The 21,005-nt window shown below is 43.2% G+C and overlaps 1 protein-coding gene across 1 annotated transcript in view; it reads left to right on the forward strand.

Moving 5' to 3' along the window:
* Positions 1 to 21,005, forward strand: part of LOC142993118 (protein phosphatase 3 catalytic subunit alpha) — a 52,490-nt gene that overhangs the window by 17,543 nt on the left and 13,942 nt on the right. Inside the window, exons 2-8 of the mRNA XM_076143764.1 lie at positions 4,256 to 4,456; positions 11,231 to 11,355; positions 11,870 to 11,981; positions 12,422 to 12,567; positions 13,277 to 13,416; positions 15,851 to 15,928; positions 16,850 to 16,944. Of these exons, the coding sequence (XP_075999879.1) occupies positions 4,256 to 4,456; positions 11,231 to 11,355; positions 11,870 to 11,981; positions 12,422 to 12,567; positions 13,277 to 13,416; positions 15,851 to 15,928; positions 16,850 to 16,944 (897 nt within the window). The remainder of the gene's footprint in view (positions 1 to 4,255; positions 4,457 to 11,230; positions 11,356 to 11,869; positions 11,982 to 12,421; positions 12,568 to 13,276; positions 13,417 to 15,850; positions 15,929 to 16,849; positions 16,945 to 21,005) is intronic.

A 21,005-nucleotide genomic window follows, 5' to 3' on the forward strand; every position in this document is an offset into this window, starting at 1 on the left:
GAAATTGAGGATTTTTATCTGAGGTTGATGGTCAAATAGCCAGTTCCTTTGCTACTGCTTTAAATGACTTCATTCAGTTCATAAATGCCCATTCACTGACCACAATCTCAAGCTATCTTAGACAATGCGGACATAATGTGTTTGTTAGTCCATAGAGCGATAGTATCTGCCTGTCTGAGGAAGCCAGAGTCAATGTTTGCCCTGGATATTGGACCAAGTTAAATGATCTCATTGTCTGACCAGAGCTGTATTGAGCAATAGTATTTACAAAATCCAAGTTTTAAACCTTGTGCAGTAGTAGTTTCCAGAACATATATTTTATGAACATAAGAGAAACGTACCGGTGCGGTCAGTTACGATTCAGTCTGGAACACAGATCTTATACAGCTGAGAAGGTCAGAAAGGAATATGAGGCGTAGGAATTCTAGACACCCCTGGTGATCCAGCGTCTCAGTTGCACTGCATGTTCCTCGCTAAATGAAAATGTCCAGGGGCTGCTTGGTGAGCTCTGAAACAGTCTGTCTCACTTTCTCCAATTAAGCCAATCCATCCAGCACCATACGACTGCACATCTCCCGCTGTCTTGTTCCTCGGAGAGATCGCATTAGCTCTGAACTACACCAACCTGAACATATCAAGCTGCCAGTTTTTCCCCCTGCCTCTCAGAAGTTTTATATGAACTGCAGTAGCAGTGCAGATTTCACAGGAATCACTCCTGAATGAATTTCCCCTGAGGTAATTACTCTTCTCATGCATGTTGCATGAACAGAGGTATGTCCTCGGGTTGGTGATCTAAGGATTTGAGTTCAAGACCTAACGAGTGATGCTCTGTGGAACGACATTTTTATCATAACAAATGGTTGGATGTTAAAGCTTCCTGACCAGCTCCTCCCAGAGATCCTATTTTATTCTTCATTAAATAAACTTGAGGGTTAATTCGTACTTCAGTGGTTTACTGGTCTATTACTATTTAAACCCAATGGCAGATGGATGGCTTTAATTTGGAGCTTGGAAATTACAGTACTAATTTGAGACAAATTACTAGGGGAAAGTTAATTCAGACTCCAGATTCTCTATTTTTCTTGTCCTCTCACTCTCTCACTCTCTTGTCACTTCTCTCACATGCTAGATTTGAGCCTCCAATGCAATTTCCCAGTTAGGTAACAGGAGAGAGCAGAGAAATGGTGAAATTAATGAAAGCACAAGCGTTCAGCTAATGGAGGCCAGCCTTGAGTCATACAGAGTTTCAGGCAGTCTCCAGTCAGTCTGCGCTCTCACAACTGTAAATCATCATAGATGGATGCACAGGGTTATTTTCAACAGTCAACACATGGTTTGTGGGCACGTCTGACCAATGAAAGCAGGTTTGCAGGGAAACATTGAAGGCCGTTGAGGGGGCAGCAGAGATTTAATGTTGCAATAGCTAAATGAAATGCGGTCCATTATTGAATGCCATTGATGTATTTTCTTGGTTTGGGACTACGACTTTTAATTAGACTCGCTAGAAATGTATTTCCTGCGGCCTGCATATTCAGCGCGGAATGTTGAAACCTTACAATGTGCCATGTAATGCTTTGGCAAAGACATTGGTGTTACTCTTGTTAATAAGAGGGCTGTTAGAAATTCCACAAGGGGAAACTTCTCAGTGTTTCCATTGTCATAACTGTAGGAAATGGCAGGGTGACGTGTTGAGAGGTTGCCTGTGCGCCAACAACTACAGTTTTCATGCTAAATATTGATCTAAAAGAATGTTGTTCTTTAATACTATTCCCCCCTTTTTCTCTGCAATTTGGAATATCCAATTCCCCACTCGGTCCTCGTCACTGCCTGGACCCGTCTGCCTCTATGATGCGTCACGCCGCCTCTTTTCACCTTGATGAGTCTTACTTTGGAGGGTGAACGCAGTATGTGGGAGGATCATGCTATCCTCCCAATATTATGCCCTCCTCCATGCAGGCAACATGCAGGAGTCACACCAGCAACAACAAGGATGAGGACACAGACAAGGCTTGAAGTCGAGTGCCTGGTCACCTGATAAGTAAATACAGTAAATCGCTCAGTGAGTCTGTATTTGTGTCATCTTCAGCTCTTGGTTTCACACAATCCCAACGTTTACACACAAACAGAATAGATTTTTGCAAGAATATTATGACACGGCTTATTTTAATTGTGCTAGACTCAGGAAAAGTTGTGTTAGACTGCCATGGGATTTCTACAGTCATTGTTGTGTAGTCACAGAAGTTTGCTTAATTAGCTCAGAGCTGTGGGCATGAGCAAAGCACTAAAAGCACACACTACCACACATCCACCCCCGCAGTAGAGTTATATAGCAAGTTTGGAGGTTGAAAAAGGTACGTGTAGTCTCAGATGCACAGTTGTGAAATTATTTCTCACAGACTTTGTTGTTGTTAATAGCTGTACACCTATACACACACAGTATACACTCTATTTTGTCAGCAGCTTTCTTTTAGGTGAGAAATGTAATTAACAATTACTGTATGTTTCCAACTTCATTGGGACCACTGTGGTGTGGTTGATGGAGTCCCTGGTCTTGGTTTAGAGTTGCAGAGCAGGTGCTTAGGTGAGGCCAGTCTGGGGCCAGGGGTAATACTATATCAACTGGGGATCCCTGAATGTCTCATTGCCATGTCACCATGATGAAGTATGAAGCATGCATGTATGAGGAGGAGCCTGTTATTTTGTTTCACGCATTTGCAAATAGAACTAAAAGGGGCTGATATCTAGAAAGAGTAGATTGTGATGGAGCACGATGTATTGACGGAACTGAATGAGCAAGATGTCATAAAGTGCAGCGCCTCTGTTGCCTAACACAAAGCATTTAATCCAGGAATTAGGGAGCAAGTCATTGTGAGCTAGGCAGCTTTACAATTATCCAATTTCCTAGTTGGCTTGCCAGCATTAAGTCATTTGGCTACTTTCACATCAGAAGTGGGTTTCCATAGCAAACTAAGCAGATCTAGAACAACTTTCAAAATATGTATACATATACATCAGATAGGTCATCAGGTGGGTGACTCTTGACTTGAACACCCCACAATCTCTCTCTCTCTCTCTCTCTCTCACACACACACACACACACACACACACACACACACACACACACACACACACACACACCAGGTTACAATGTATAAGGTCTGCAAGTGGATGTTGATTATTGATTGTGTATTATTTTTGTCCGTCTATCTATTATGTCTGTTATGCCTATTATTAATTGTCTTATTTATTCAGGTTGTGATGCTGATACTTTATTATTGTACCTTTGCTGTCATTTATAATTATGTATATAATTATTATTGTTGTATATACTTGTTTATTAAATTATGTATGAACATACGTACAAGACTTGTGGAGGCCACTAACCATACCTCTGATAATGGTTTGATAAGTAAAAATCCTCTGCTGCTACTGGCCCATTTTTATGAATTGCTATCTGGGTGGGCTTTTGATAAGACCCTGACCTTTGTTAGGGTTGTTTGCATAGAAGATGGACACCATCTACATGTAAATTATAATGTATGCCAATAGGATTCAGGCTTTTTGATACATTGTTTGTATCCAAATATTTCCAGATAATGTTGAATTACATTTAAAAGCTTTTCCTTTCAAGCCACTAATTATGGAAATTCCCTGTAAAAGAGGTGGATTGTGGATATGTGAGCTCTAATTTGCATTATGCCTCTAATAGCAGAAAGAAGAAACACGATTTCTTTGTCTTTTAAATATTTCTGATGAATTTGTGAGGTTTGTCTGTGTTTTTAGCTCGTATGCATTAAACAGAGGATGATTTGAATAAAAGGACACACACAGAGTGATATTTTAAGCATAACAAAACAGTGCATTCTTTTATATCAATGAAAGTCTGAATGTTTCTTGGGTGTCTCAGTTGTATGCTTGGCGTAAACCCTTGCTCCAGATATTGCAAGACAAAGCCAAACTCCCTTGGAACTGCATGGGTTTGTTGAGAATGAAATGACTCACAGATCATAGCAGCAATCTGGTACATTTTCTCCGAGGGTGGGCCTGGGAGAGAGTATTACCTCGCTCTCCTACTGGGAGTGGATCCCCTGAAGTTACAAAGTATCTACTAATCAAATGCCATTTGCTCATTGATGTGGAATTAACAGATGCGAGTGAAAAATGCATAAAAACAGCACTGAAAATACTTGCTGAAAGTATATCTAGATTAATGGAGCTACCTAACCATTTACATTCTTCAAATTTCTATTTGCAGCTGTCCCGTTCCCCCCCAGCCACCGGCTGACAGCCAAGGAGGTGTTTGACAGTGAGGGGAAGCCCAAGGTGGATGTGCTGAAAGCCCACTTAACTAAGGAAGGCCGCGTGGAGGAAGCGGTGGCCCTGAGGCTTATAGGAGAGGGTGCCGCCATCTTGCGCTCAGAGAAGAACCTGCTTGACATCGAGGCTCCTGTGACAGGTCAGAACTTCAATGATGCATGCTGGGTTTGTCACTGTCACTGTTTTTACACATTCATTCAACAACAACATCATCGCTGTGCAGGAGCAAAGTGTTGCAGCAACGAAGTCATCTTATTTTTGCCCGAAGCTCTTATCCCAAGCTCCTGATTTACAAAATTTGAATAATTGAATGCACTGTGGCAAGTTATGCCTCTATAGCAAACTTGGCACAGAAGTTGTTTGTGTTTCATCCTGTGACATGAACTTTGTTTAAGAGCAAATTGAGGACAATGACGTAACGCTTTCACAGTATTGGGACAATCAATCCATTCCTGTGTGCCTTTATCAGGAGTAAAGTAGTCCTCTCTCATAAGACTGAAGGACTTCATGCATAAAGCTACGTTATGTAACTCTGAAATCCTCATCACATCATTATCTCAATCAATCTCATAGTGTGGAGGCAGGATTGGGGTGGAACAGATGAGACGAGGAGCAGCAGGAGGGAGTCCACTGCCATCTCTCTCTCCCTCCGCAGCCTTACATTCTGCCGCTTTAAGGCTTTTCCAAACTTCACTGTCTTAATTAAGTTGCTATGCTTCTCAGCCACACCGTGTCCATGTAACACAGCCATGGAAGTGTATTTTAAGAAGCGCACAGGGTCTGTTCACTCACTCACTGCCAAAACTAACAAGCTTTCTGACAGTTGCCTTCTGACACAGAAAAGCGCCACAGTCTTTCTGTTCTAATACATCGAAAACACCTTCTTATCTTGGAAGAAATAAATGAGTTTTTCCTTTTGAACCGATCAATCATCAGTGTTTCTAGCGAAACTATAAAAACCAAGCACTCTCTGCCAGTTCTTTTCACTAATTTGTTCGATACTCTTCTTGTAACGTTGAGGGCTTATTTCCAGACCCTTAGTAGTTGAAGTCGAGCTCATTCGTACCTGCGTCTGTGATGAAGCACAGTGAGCGGCACACTGATGCAAATGTGCCGTTTTAGTACATCTATTGTTGCCTTTCTTCTTGGTCAAGTGCCCTGTTCCTCTATTAGGCTTTCTGATGAGGCTTCTTTGATGTTGCTGTAATCAGAGGCAGAGGGCCACTTAGAGACACTATGGCAACACATCATTTCCTATTAGGGATCTTTTCCCCAAATAAACAAAGGCCTTTCGGATATATTTGCAGGCATTGTATCCGAAAGGTACTTAAGATCATATGATTTATGTCTCCATTTGGAGGAAACCCACCCTTACAAAATGGTTCCCAGTATTAGCTGAGGCTCACGGCCAGAGAATGTCTTGCCTATCTGTTAGATTGAGTGAAAGCTTAACAAAAAGGTGTGAACAGGCTGGGTAATTGTTGCTGCCATTGCTTTCGTCTGGGGTTTCTTTATTAGACCGACCGAAAGCTCCAGCTGCTAGTCTCTCATCATCCAGGGCTCAAAACAGATTTCCCCCCTTTTTTGTTACTTTGACACATTTATTAATTGGAATAAATGTTAATGTGTGTGGCATTCTTGTATATAAGAGCAAATGCATCCAAGATATGTTGGTCTAATAGCCCATCTTTCAACGTTAAAATGATTGAATGTAAAGTTAGTGAATACCGGAGCCGTGTCTGCTGTAGGAGTTTGTAGTCTGTTAGCCTATAATTCTAACTGTGTCACCCAGCTGCTCCAGCTCGGTACTACTCCTCACACATTACGAGACATTTTAAGATCTGTGGCTCTCAACCATAACATGGAGACTCTGAAGAAAGCGGACTACACCTGGCTAATATGTGAGCTATTGAGTTCATTTCTGCAATAAAGTAATCAGGAGATGCTGTAACAAAAACATTTCATCAGAAGGGGCCAGCTCAGGAGCCTTTACTAGCCATTCCCTACATGCACCGCAGCGTATATCAGTGTGTTCTCATACATCCATGACAGTACTGCTACTGCTCAGCAGTTGTAATTGGCCTTGCACAGCTACACCATGCTATAAATAAAGGAAGATATAGATATATAGATAGATGGAATAAAATCCACACTCAAGAAAAAAGTGTACTGATCTTCCTACCACTACATAAATTCATTTTCATTCAGGATCAGTGGATTATTAGTCAAATTCCACCACATGTGCAGTACGCGCAAACTGTATGCCGTTCCGAAGTCAAACCCCAGCTCTAACTGTGCTGTTTGTCCAAAGGGTGCAGAAACAAATGATCTCTTAAAGCAACAACATCTCTTAAGTGCACGTATCCATTTACATTGTAAATTTAGTACATGCCAACACTCGCATGCTGTTCTACTCTCATGTAAACTAGCATGTAGACAAATCAGACGATTGCATCTTCTTCTTAATACAATATCCAGTTTCTGGCTGTGTCTTGGATGTCTGGCAGCTAACTCCCGTGTCTAACCTTCTGCTGTGACACATTGACATTTAAATTACACCAAACTCTTATCTCAAGCTAACCTTTTTATGCTTCAGGATTGCATAACAGTTCTCGAAATTATAGATTGCGAGCAATACTCCTGCCTTTGTTGTACATAGCTTGTGTTTTTTGTGCGAGCTGAGCATCCTGACGAGCTATGAACATATGAACACACTCGTGTGTATGCGAGCGTGGCAGTGAAGCACTTCTCTTCCTCCCACTCAACTCCCCTGTCTAAACCCCTCGCCCACTCACAAGTGCTTTTAAACAAGGATTTCTCTTTCGCGCCTCTGTGTGCTCATGCTGTGTCCCCGTCTCATGCACACCCGCAAACCCACTCTTCCCTCTGGCCGCCGTGTTTCATTTGTCCGTTTCCTGATCCCCCCCCCCCCCCCCCCTCTCTGTCTTCATCCCCCTTGTCCTCGCCACATGAATACACACCTCCAATCTCAACATGACACATGGTCAGCAAATTAGTATGTAAATATTTATCATAGATGCAAACACGTCAGCTCTCTCTCACACATGCACTTGCTCACCCTGGCATTGTCGATTCCTGGTTGGACCAGATGGCAGGTGGGGTTTCACGGAGGGAGGGGTGTGTGGAGACTGCTGCTGGCTTAGGCCAAAAGAAGACAAGCTGCTTCCATGGCCTCTGCACAAATCAACCATCAGTGGAGCTTCTACCACCTCGGTGGCAATAACATGGAGCCTTTACAGTCTCACTCATTTTTAAAATATTAAATTGTTTTACTCTCGATTGAGGATTTTGTCCTCAGTGTCCTTGCTGCACACCTTATTGAAGCTGCTGCATTAGGTCTTCCAGAATTCCCTTTTTCTTTGTTAGATAGTTATTGTTTCTTTCAAAAAGAGAAATACTCTTGCATATATTGTCACCATGCGTCAGGAAACCGCAGCAGGCGAATACAAAGCGCCTTTTGTTACTGCTGTGGTCATGGCAGTTTTAAAACATGACTTGGAGTACAATGTTCATCCCAGATTGCAAGCTCCACCTCCGCCTTTGGGCCGGATTGGAGCTCTCAGAAGGTGCTGTTGTAAAGCCTCAGTTGTTGTCATCGGTCCAGTCTGCTCAATCAAAACATGATCTGGCACAGTCTGCCTTTACCGTGGCTTTCTGTAGCTCAATGAGCTCGGCCTTTGGAGCGGCCTGTGTAGGTTCTGAAGCCTGGTTGTGTAATGCCCACCGCCCACTCAATAGCTGCTGCCCGCTGATATGCTGATACTCAGGGAGATCACTCTAGTGCACAAGCATGAGATGTCCGAAACAAATTGTTTCTCACTCTAGATAATGTACTCCCACCTGCTCTTCTCATGTGGGCTTTGGTTCTCACCTCATTTTTGTGTGTGCTTGTGTGTGTGACAAGAGGGAGGGAGGTATATAGCGTGTCTGTAGGTGTACTGCAGCCGAGAGAAAGGTGGACTGTGTGTTTGCTGTAATAAAGCAGAGCCGCGAGCTAGAGGAGGGAGCTTTTGAGGGTTTTTTTTTTTTTTTTTATTTGCACACGAATGGATCAGGGACGGGCGCACTTACACAGAGGAGGCAACCACAATTTGCTGCGGCCGTCACTTGTGTTCCTTTTGGCCAGTGATTGAACTCCCGCCATGACTGTGTCACCCCGCTGTGTTCTTCAGCAGCATACGACAGCTTTCCAAAAGGTCAGCTGGAGATGCCTTCCACCCACACACAGTGTGTTTGACATGTGGTTCAGGTGAAATTGCAGCCTTTTACTCCTCACCAGATCCCCCTGCAGTGCTGACATAAAAAAACCCCACAAAAATATAGTTAACTTCTCTGTGACGGTTGTTCTCTTCAGAAAGGTTAACGTGGAGGTTTGCATTCACATTCCAAACGTCAGTGTAAAACAGTAGAGAGAACAACTGGTTTGCTCAGTTGTTCTCTTGGTCGTCATTCCTTTGACAGTATCGAGCGGTAGATGGCTTCGACTTGCATCCCTCTTTGTGTCTTTATACAATGCATCATCATCATTCCAGTATTGCTGTTTGTGATGCTAGAAGCCCCTTATCGGGTCAGCAGCAGCTGACTCCTTTCACTGATATGAGCTGCTATTTTTGAAAGGATTTTATGCCATTGAGATGTATCCATAGCAAAAGCCAAGCATCTTTCTGTATAGAGAAAGATGAATCAGTGGGGTTGCCTCATCGCACCCTTTTGTACAGATCATTTCATAATATTTTACAACTCTAGTTTTATGTTGCACGGTAGAAAAGTTTTTTTCTTCAAGTAAATCCATATCCCCAAGATCCTTCACACGCCCGTTTTGACATCAGAACTGTGGCTTTATAGTGAGAGGGCGAAGAGACAAACGGGACGTCGATAACAAGGGTCTGTGTGAAGCTGCTCCCTACTGTGGATTTAAACAGTTGACACAGTTTGGATTTAATAAAAGGCAAATGGTAAAGCGGGTGTTTACAGTACAGGCAAGGGGAGCTGAATCTCAGAGCTGTCTGTTCCACAGGGCTCGTAACTTGAGATAATAGCACTCCAACGCTGTCCTGCGGCTCTCACTAATTGGGTCTCTCTCTCTTTTTCTCTGTCTCTCTCTCTCTCTGACTTTTTTGCAGGCTCCTGTTGTAATTCATCCTGCTAGATACAGTTCATAAAGCCACAAGTAGTATTTTGAAGCACTAGTCTATTCCAAATTAGATTTCACTCTCTCCACCTATCTCACAATCACTGAAGTAATTGATTATTTGAAGACTAGATTAATTGCAGGACCTCGATAAGTGACAACCCTATTACTGCGACAGTGTTGACATGAGGTAGCATTGTTAATTACTCTCTGCGCTTATTACAACTTGTTTTCCATATGAGGAGATGTTCCTCAGCTGTCTACTTTAATGTGTACTTAAAAAATGTTTTAAATGGTTCGATTTGTTAATAAGATGGCACAATGGAACCAAATTCTCGTTAACCAGATGACCCTACATGCACCCATTGGGTCAATGGCTTCTAAAGAGCAAATACCCGGTGGCCTCTGCCCCGTGTCTCCCTAAGGAGTGATAGAGTGTGGTGATAGAAAGGCAATATCGTTTGATATTGATTTGAAAATTGGGTGATTTACTAGTCCTGATGGTATGCATCTAGACTGGTGTGCTTGGTGATGACATTTTAGATTAGAATACGTCTAGGTGACATAGTGCCTGTTACAATGCAGAATGTAGATTGTAATTCCCAGGTATCACTTTCAGCTCTTTAGTAACGTGCGGCTACTGTACCGACTGTACTTAAGGTGATATTATGATCGTGTTCTCAGCAGTTGTCTGGTTTTAAGTGCTATTTAAAGACACGTTTATTAAATCCAATACTGTACTCCAATGCAATAAAACGTGTGTAGTCGGTACATGCTACTGAAATGCTTCCCAGTAGTTTGAACCAAGGTGTGCTCAGAAGTCTTGGTCTAATTAGCGACTGACTGGAAACAATGACTTGAACGTAAGCTTGGACTCATTTCAGATGGAAATTTCCATATTCCATGACAACTGTTTATTTAGAATTCTTGTAGGTCTTGGACTGTCATGGCCGACACAATGCAAGTGTTTTTAGTATCATCAGTTACACAGGCTTGTGGTTGCGTACAGACAGGACCTGATTGAGGTCCGGGGTTGTTTTTGTCCCTTTTTGTAAACTCCCACCATCCAGCTTCAACCGGAAAAGACAGAGAACCAGACAGAAAACACCAGCGTGGGCGTGCATGGCCTATAACATTTTGTGGCTGGTAATATAAAATAGTAAATAGAATAATGATTTTGAAGATAGTTTATTTGGTCAAATCACATGCAAAACTCTTACATATCACAACACACACATGCGTTAGAGAGGGGTCAGCGCAGGGCAGCCGTGATGCGGCGCCCCCCTGGAGCAGTTTTAGGGGTTCCGTGCCTTGCTCAAGGGCACTGGGACCGGTGACCCTCCGGTTCCCAAGCCGAGTCTTTCAAAGACAAATTTCAAGAGGCCAAATTCAAGTCATTAAGCAGACTTGTGAAATCAAAAGGCAAAGTAAATGCAGCCAAAGTGTGTACGACATGTAAGACATACTGTATTGAGGAGACAACAAACACAATTCATTATTCATTTATTCATATATTTGTCATAAAATTCCCAAGTGCATATCTTCATCTATCCAAATAAACATGTTTTCCATGCCAGCAGTGTGTTCATAGTAGTTATATTTCCAAATTAAATAGTGCACTATCCCCCGAGATTTAATAGGATATACTACATTGTACTTCTGATGGAAAAAATTTAAATAAGCAAGTAACTCCTCTTTTGCCTTCCAGCCATGAATCTAGCTGTTTTCCTAACACTCTCTCCTCTCTGTTTGCCTCTCCAGTGTGTGGAGACATCCATGGGCAGTTCTTTGACCTGATGAAGCTGTTTGAAGTAGGAGGATCACCCGCATCCACACGCTACCTTTTCCTGGGGGATTACGTTGACAGAGGTTATTTCAGTATTGAAGTGAGTTTGCGTACCTAATCAAATGTGACACACACACACCGTGCACTCCGCTGAAGCTTTATGTATTAATAGCTTTCTTTGTACATGGATCACATCAGGCTGCACATATTCCAGTGTTAATATGCTTTTGCAATAACGTCAAATGCAATGTCTTGTGTATGAATAGATTTTAATAAAAGACCCGCGGAAGTGTATAATTTGTGGGTGCTGGTTGGAATTTACTTGGATATGTATTTCCTTCCATCTCATGGCCTGGAACATTGTGCTTTTATTAATAAAACATGTTATAATGGAGTGTGCTGTGCCGAGATCTCTCTGATGCTTCCTCTGGAGCTTTGTCATCTCTCTGAGCACCAAATGAAACGTGCCACAAAATGTACAGCATGAATGTTTCATGACCAGCAGGGTTTCTGTATTACTGCACTCTGTAAAACTGACAGTCTGACTTCCAGCACTACAGAATGCCAACAAGCTAACCGCTCTCTTTTGTTCTTTTTTTTTCTTCTCTCCACAGTGTGTGCTGTACTTGTGGGCCTTAAAGATCCTTTACCCAAAAACACTGTTTTTGCTGCGTGGGAATCATGAATGTAGACATTTAACAGAGTATTTCACATTTAAGCAGGAATGTAAGTAATGCTTCAGCCTTTCGTTCATTTCTTACAATCAATCCTGAGTCTAAGCAGTCCAGTGTGTACAGAGGAGAGGGAGAAATCGTAGTTATTCTTTCTAAAAGCGCTCCATTGTGCATCCAGCGCTGCCACTGACCTCAAACATCCACTGAAAAGTGCCCTCTGGCGTGGCAAAGAATTCAGTCAGATTCGTACCCTTTTTGATATTTACACATGTCAAAAGTATTTCTGTTGGACTCAGACAGGGTAGGGGGGGGGGGGTGGGGGGAACATAAAAGTGGTGTAAAATTGCACTGTTTTTTAAAATGTCTTTGGGATGTTTTTGGCACTTTGGAGAGCCTTTCCATCCCACACTAGCACACTGCCCCAATGTATGAGAGCAGGGTTTGTTTGACTTGGCGTGCCCTCATTCCCTGCCCTGTTTCCTCCCATGACAGGTAGAATTAAGTATTCAGAGAGGGTGTATGACGCATGTATGGATGCCTTCGACTGCCTTCCCCTGGCTGCACTTATGAACCAGCAGTTCCTGTGTGTACACGGAGGACTGTCTCCAGAAATCACAAATCTTGACGACATCAGGAAAGTATGTGTCTGATTCAAGAACATTTTCTAGCATTTTATAAAGTATGCTTATATGTGTGTGTGTGTGTGTGTGTGTGTGTTTGTTGGGTTGTTTATACTGTGTTGGCCTAATTGGCTTTAAAGTACACTTCTTTTGTTGCAAATCCGAGCTTCCTTTCTGCTTCTTCTCTTTAATGCAGGAAACAGTTTGCTTCAGTATGATGTGCTATAAAAATAACAACCGTGCCTGTAGTATATTAATTAATTCCCCCACCTCCATCTCAAATTCTGTTCAGAACTTGGACTGAACTGATTGCAAGCATCAGTGTCGTCCTCACTGATTAAAATATGTCGTAGAGTTGGACCTCGCTTTTGTACTAATTCAATTGGATTTCAAATGGATTTTGTGGCTGCAATAAGGGGGCATGCATAATAGAATTTGCCTCTATCAGACTGTCCGCCACGCTACCCATCTGGTAATCTATAATCTTTTATTGGAGAAAGAGCTATTCTTGGCTGAAAGCAGGTCATCTACATTCATAGCTCCAGCACATTGGCTGCCATTCTGCATGTGACATATGATCTATAAAGTGTGTTTGGAATGTTTAGCTGTTTTTTTTTACCTTGAACCTTTTTTTGAATCACTTCAGTGAAGGTATACTTCTGCCCCAGCACATCTATGCATATTTCAGCTCAGACAGGCTGACAGATTCCTTATCTTCATCCCACAGCTAGACAGATTCAAAGAGCCTCCTGCATACGGACCAATGTGCGATCTGCTGTGGTCCGACCCTCTGGAGGACTTTGGGAACGAGAAGAGCCAAGAGCATTTCACACATAACACAGTGCGAGGCTGTTCCTACTTCTACAGGTGAGCGCTCACTCGATCACAAAGCTAACACACTTTTGTTCTGATTTAAAAAAAAAAAATGTGATAAATACTTCACTGCAGGATTAAAAGAGGACTAGAGAGCCAATTCTAACCAAATAAGTGCTTGACGAATTCTTGCACTCACGAAACTGCAATCATCAAATGAAGAATTTGCCACACCATGACTATGCGGTGAAAGTACACACCAGCAGGGAGCAGGATGCAGTACCAACACTCTGTCAATAAGAAATCATGTCACCCTCCTGCCAAATATTGATTTCTTAGCCCTCATCTCTTCATTTCCTTGTCGTCGGCCCCTGCAGCTATGAGTAGGGGACCGTACTCTACATTAATAGTCCCAGACTTCTCCTTACACTGTCGCCGGTATTTATGTAACCCGCATTACATTAAATTGAGCTCGGGAGCTGAACAGAGGAAAGGCTTGCAGCGGGCAGCTCGCACTGTCACAAAATGTAATGAACTGGTACATTACCAGCAGGCACAGTCCTCCCTCTAAATGTGCTCGGCGCTCCCTTTGCTCATTATGGCCTGAGCGATGCTTACTTGGCCCTGGCATTGCCGAGGGCTCACCAGCAGAAGTAGTTAGCAATGGCTCCAGGCTTCTAATAAGAAAATTCATTTTCTTTTTTTTTTAAGTAGTTGGTGTACTAAATACTGAAATATCCTTGCTTATAAATGAACTTGCGCTGGTGTTACTGCAACTGTGGGTTTGTTCAGGCTTTTTGTGTTCGTTTACATGCAGGAAGCCCTAACTCTGTAGAGCTGCACTTCATTTATGAAAATGTTTGCCAAAACAACTCCTTACAGTGGCAATGTCACCACATTGAAAATGCCAGAATGGCAATCTTAGTACCACAAACTACTGATTTGATGTCCACCCTGAGGCTTTGATGTTTTTCTGTACCAGCATCCCAGTAAGCCTTTTGCTTTTTGGTCAAAATCCCCCTGTGGGCTTGTTTTCATCACCATCCTCCACTTCATCTGCCCAGGGGCCGGCCACTAATTGGCATCACTCTGGCATTCTGGATTTATGACACAATTTAAGCCAGACTGAAAGAGAAGCATTGCTCTGCACCCCTCCAAAATCTGTCAGCTCCTTTCGTGTCATGTGTCTAACACCAACTGGCCCCGTCACCATAAGTTCCATCGCAACACTGTTACAATCATAACTCAGGCATGACATTGCATGTTTCATATTCAAACCACCTCTCAGCAGCACAGATTTTCCACTCTCTTATCATTGATGTTTATGCAGTCTGTCAATGACCAAGTGTAATGTAGTGAGCGTGGAAAGAACCTCGGTGATTGCACACGTTGAAGTCATTTCTCATTTTTGTCGGGACTCGGGCTGAACTTGTCATGCTGTCTATCAACTCATTAACATCTGGTTGGACTGCTGGGGGGATGCGCTCATTTTGAAAGGGTTATAGCTGAAAACAAATTGAGAAGCCAGGAAGCATTTGTATATTGAACAGCTCCATATGTTAAGCATCTACATCTGCTGCAGCAAACTGAGGGAGAAATCAGATGGAAACTCCTCTTTTGGTTCATCCACACGAAATCTCCACAAACTGCTGTTTGTTATTTGTGTCTTTTTCCAGAAGACAAAATTCTAAAATGGAACCAGTTAAAGCTAAGGTGTCATCACACAACATCCCATAACTTACAAACACCAACCTTTCAGCACTTTTTCATTGTAACTGTTATAACTGAACTAGATGAACTGACCTAGAACTCACAAATGATGCATTCGTAGAGGTTTTGGAGACAAACACGTCGAACATAAAAGCACTCGTCACTGGTCGTGACGTCACTTGTGCCTGTTTTGCTGTCAGCAATGGGAATTTCCAATGGATGTTGATGTTGAAGAAAGAAAGGTTGTAGAATGGAAAACACTAGAAGCTCACTGTAGCTCGGGTTGTTAGCAGTTAAATCTGGTCACACACCAATTGAGCACATGCTCTTTTTTTATATGAAATAGCCTGCAATGAATCATGTTCTGTTTTTTAATTCCTTCTGAAGTAAAATCCCAGTGTTTCCTTTTAAAAGAATGATGTTTTTAAAGAAATGCATGTTATGGTTTATAGAGGGGCGTGAGTCATCGTGAGACCTTTTCTTACGAAATGTTGGAATGTTTAGAGATTGAAAGACCTAAGTTTTTTATTTTGTATGAAAAACATTGACGTTAAATTGTGATGTTTGGAAAGAAAGCCTGCCGTGTGAATTCTCCTAAGCAACCCTTCATGGCTGTGTGCTTTAGATTAAATTCAGCTTGGACTCTGTACGTATTGTCTGTCTACACTTTTTCTGAGAACAGTCGACCTGTGCCATACTTGTTTTTTTCTATAGATTTTTCTTCCCATTCTCAGCTGATGTTGGATTCAACCAAATGTTTTGTCTTTTTATTTAACAGCTACCCTGCAGTCTGTGACTTTCTACAACACAATAACTTATTATCTGTCATCCGGGCCCATGAAGCGCAGGATGCTGGGTGAGTGTTGTGTCATTCTGCTCCCACCACATTGTCACACAGTGGAGTGACCTGGATGTTAATTGAAAACCTTTCCAGGGCTCCAAGGGTTTGCTGGAACATGTCTGGAGAGTGAGTTTGAACTTTGAGAAAGGTCCTGTTCATCCCAGATATCAAAATTAATCCAGGACCGAAATCGCTTCCCACGTCATCTCTGTCTCCGCTGTTTTCCCTTTCATATGCACACTGCCGACAACAAAAGCCAACAGTGCACTTTGGATTTGTAATAAAGGAGCGAGAAACCCTTTTTTCAAGAGTTTGGTTTTCAAAGCGGGCAGGTGGGCGGCTGTGTGGAGCTGAGTCTTCCTCTAAGCAGAGTTAAAGCAGTGGGAGGCACAGCACACCGTTGTTTACGATTGCGCTCCCACAGTGTGGTCACATGGGACACCTCGCCACGTCTCAGATGATGTTTTGGCCCAAAGCTGCCTCAAACCACATGTATGAAAAGTCTTTTTACCATTTTCTAGTCCCCTTTTAAATAATAAAACAATTTTTCTAAGCTTCGGTGCGGAGAATAAACCTTTTGTGCGGTTCCTTTAAGTTGCTCATTTTAGTTTATTTAAAAGCTCAGTTTCACTTCAAACACCACGGCAACAAACTCAGCTCACACCTTTTGCTTAGAGATCAGAGAGACAAATTAAAGTGGTTTGGTTTGCTAAGTGCACCTTTGACAGGTAAACCAGGGATTTGCTCTCCAGGGGGGTATTCTGAGTTGGAACCCCTTGCTGATGCACACAAGATGAACACACACAGCCTTGGCAAAAACAACCTAGAAATATTGTCAATGCCAATCACACCCCAAGGGTTTAACAGCAATGATCCACTCATGAAGGATCTGTTGTTGTGTTTGCTAATGATTTGTATTTATGGGCGTTTTACTAGGTACCGCATGTACAGAAAGAGTCAGACCACTGGCTTCCCCTCCCTCATCACCATCTTCTCAGCACCCAACTACCTAGACGTCTACAACAACAAAGGTGAGGAGTGTGATGCAATCTTGTCTTCTCATGTTTTCAGTCATCATCATGTTATTGCTATCAGGAAGCCCCAACCACGGGGAATGGGGAGGTGACTGTGATTCCCAGAATGCAACAGTTTTTATTTTAGCCGTTTTGTTCAAATTGCAATCATCCACATTATGTAATCCTCTTTTATTTCAGGATATTTAAAATCTTGCTTGATGAACACACGAAAAACTGATATCCTGTATTTCATTTGAGGACTTCTTCAATATCAAATTAAGTTTGCTCATGGGGATCGTTGATATTTCATCAAGTTGTATTAAAATGTCCTGAATTGCGCTTGATGAAATCTGCTGATTTAGCCCTTGCCTCAATTTAAATGTGCTGGTAGGATCCTAACTATCATACTAATCACCAGGTTATGCCACTGGAGCCCCTCAGCACCCTGTATGCACACTTTCACCTAACCTAGGCTTCAGCACGGGGCTTCTTCAAAGACAACACGCCCTCTGATGGGCCGGTGTGAGGGCGGCTCAGTAATGGAGCAGGGCCGGATTGAAGTGGCCTGGTGCCAGCTCATTTGGCTTGTGGCGGTGCCCTATGCTGCGCTACCGTACCCACGCAGCAACACAGGCTCACCTTTGTGCTGTGAGTCAGCACTTTCCCCCCCTGAAGCACGCAGCGGTATCTGCTTTGGCTGTAGGGGTGGATGGACGGGGCAGGGGTGGGGGACGGATCACAGGGAAATGGGACGATTCGTTTTTCTGCAATTCTCTCATGGTGAGAGCCCGTAACGTCTCTGTGCCATGAAGCACTGGCTTGTGTGGGTGAGACACAGGGGAGCGGTGACTGTCCTGCACATCAGCAGAAAGGAAATCAGGACAGGTGTGTTTTAGTGTGATCCGAGATCAAGTTGCATTTGTTCACGCTCTCTGCCACGAGCTGCCTTCGTGTCTCTTGCCCCTGCTGGGCACATGAAGGATAATCAAGAAACGACAACATCATTTCCTTTTGAACCAATTGCCTGGTGATCAGTTGTACCCCTCAAGCTCAGTATACAACCGTCAACGTATGTGAAATCTTTCAGTATACGCCACAAGTGCTTCACCTTAGAAACACCACCAATAGAGTTGTGTTTTCTCAAAGAGGAAGATTGTGAGCAGTTCTTCTTCTCTGACTTTATTTGGGGCTGAGCCAGATGCATTTGGCCTTTTTCTTATTGTTAGCTGTCTGCTCTAAAATCAGAAAGGCTTTTCCCTTTGGATAAATTCTGCCAGCATTTTGGCTTAATAAAAACGCCATCAATTCTCAAATAGAGTCTGGGGCCTTTTATTTACCTCAACCTTTATCTAAGACGGGCTGCGTTAGAGCCGGCCTTGACATTTCCAATGTCCCCTGTATATATTAGAGAGGAGCCTCCCTGTTTTCTGATTTCTGGGTGAATTTGCTGTTGCTGCTCTGTGCTGTTAATGCACCGTGTATTTCTGCACGGCACCTGGATGTTCATCATGGTAAATATGTTCAAATGTAGATTTTCGTATTAAAAACTATATCAATCCAACAGCACAGCCATGACACTCTCAGTAGAAATGCTATTTTGATTGGATTCCATTCATTCCACTTGCCATTTGCTGGTCCTTTTAATTTATCTCAACTTTTCCTTATAAGCAGCTCCAAATAAAAGCTCTCTTGTGAATATATTGTAACCTTCAACTCCCCAAAGTCTATATATACATAATTCAACAAGTTAGTTACATATTTAGTCACTTAATCGGTCATGTTGTTTATGTTGTTTATCGTTTAGATTTTTATTTGAGACTGTGCCGGCTGTTTTCCCTAGGCCACACTGTTTGATGGAAATCTACAGCCAACCAATACAGTCCCATCAGTCCTGTTGATGCTCTCCTAATCAGTCATGTGGGTGGGGTTCGCTGTTAGAACCAAAGGCACAGTAATGAATTGCTCTGCTTTTAGCTTCTCGTCAGAGCCCCGAGACCACTGAGCAGCCTCGTGATTGATAGCCAATCGAGTGGTCACATAAATCTTAAAGCGGGGGAGGAGGCATCAGCAGGTACCATTAGACTAGCATTGGGAGGTGGTCGAATCAACCAATGAGATCTCTCTGCATAGAAAATGGGTAGAAGGCAGCGCTCCTCCCATCAGAGAGGTTATCTGTGAACACAAACGGTTGCGGAAAAAAGCTCCCACTCCTCCGCCAGAAGCCATCGGAACACGGAGTCTTTCCATAATAGAAACCTGCGTGATCTGATACTACAAAGATTAGTTATGCCTTCATTGTGCCATCCGTTCCTCAGTCCTCACACTGTGGGTTAATTGTCAGCTTTAGACAGGCGCTGACCAGCTGTCCATCACAGTTGTGACCCCGGCACCCCCAGATAAGATCTGAAAAACGGTGTCGGCGTGGATGAGCTGGAAGTGGCAGGTGGGGCATTGATTCAGCTGCTGCACTGTTTGAGGAGAGAGACAGATAGAGATGGATACTTTCTAGAAGGCTTGGGGTTTCTGTATTTTATCATTCATTATTGAATGCTCCAGAAAGTCAACATCTGAATCCTAATGGTTATGGTGCCTGAATGGAATCAAAGATGAATTATGCTGATGATGATGATGAAGCAATTCATTTTAAAAAAACAACAAAAAAAGAATGCCGTTGTCAAGGGAGAGGGGTCGGCCTTTCCAGTGGTTCACTTTCAGGTCAAAGTCACCCATTTCCTGCCTGCAGTCATGTGGCGACGGGTAGCTAGCAGAGATTTGTATTTTTAGGAGAAGGGAAATGGAGTGGCATGATTTGCTCCTGGCACTGACACTGCAATAAATAGCAGCATGGAAGTTGGGTACAATGATGACGCCAGCGCAACAGGGAATTAATTTTTCCCCCCTCGTCACGATTGCCAGTGAGCGAAGTATCTCTGGCTGCCGATTCCCGCCCATCTGCTGTCACTTACGCGGTTAAAACACCGCTCATGCTGCTTGAACAATGTAGACGTTGAACAGCGCTGTTTAAGAGATTAAGCAATACCTGATGATGAAAACCTTTAAGTATGAGCTCACCTATCTATGGACAGTGTGTTTAACTGCAGTGCATATATTAAAGGAGCCCACTGTGAAAGAATCTAAACATGTAGGTGCCATCTCTGCACACCTGTTATGAAATGGTGGGGGAGTGCTAATGTAATGGACTGGGAAGGTACAAACTACAGAAGTGGAATACTAAGCCGGTGGAAGCTGATATACCACAAGCTTTAAGAGAGCCAGCGTCATCCGTCAGGGGCGAACAGGGGGATTCTCCCCCTGATCTAAAAGCAGATTTAACAGCCCTCGTTACCGGGGGAAACCGGTGAGAGGCACTCCCTTATGAATTATTAATATCCGGGCATCGCCTCACAATATCTGTGTTACCGTGGCAGCAGGCTTAGCCCCCCCCCCCCCCCCCACCCTCTCACCACCCTTGGAGCGGCGGAGCCATCTAGTGGCTGTCATGCGGTGTTAAATGAACGCACTCTGAATCATGTTCAACACGGAGCTCACAGCTGGCTGCTACAAGGGCAGTGGCCTTACATGCACCAAGTGACATTTGGTATAATCCTGCATATGTGTGTCCTGATAAGGAAGGAGTCCAAGTCCCTCTCAGGTCAACATTATCTGTACCAAAATAAGGAGGCTTGCCTTGTGGCGTTCGTCCCCACAGCTTGATGAGCTGCTTTGTTTAGGTTGACAGTGCCTCTGTTCCTTTAAAGGGAATCAGATTTGAAGGAGTGCCGGCAGGGGAGCTGACCTTCTCTGCCTTTTTCCCTCTGGGCTTCCATGGCTGCATTCAATCAAGTGCCTCGACAATGTTTATGCAGAATGTGATGTTTATGCAACGGCTGCCCACGCGTGCAATTGCTTTCATGTACACCGACGCACACGCATAAACACCCACAGCCCCGTCTTCCTTGTGTGTCAGAATAATGCAATGCCGCTCTTACTGGACTCAGTAGTAATGTTTTGCAGATACTGATAATAATGCCACATTCATTATACTGTACTGTGCAGTTTCCCTGCAGGAGAGTGTT

This window comes from Genypterus blacodes, unplaced genomic scaffold (assembly GCF_046128005.1).
Source record: "Genypterus blacodes isolate CSIRO-AG114 ecotype Tasmania unplaced genomic scaffold, CSIRO-AGI_Gbla_v1 ptg000027l_1, whole genome shotgun sequence".
Lineage (NCBI taxonomy): Eukaryota > Metazoa > Chordata > Actinopteri > Ophidiiformes > Ophidiidae > Genypterus > Genypterus blacodes.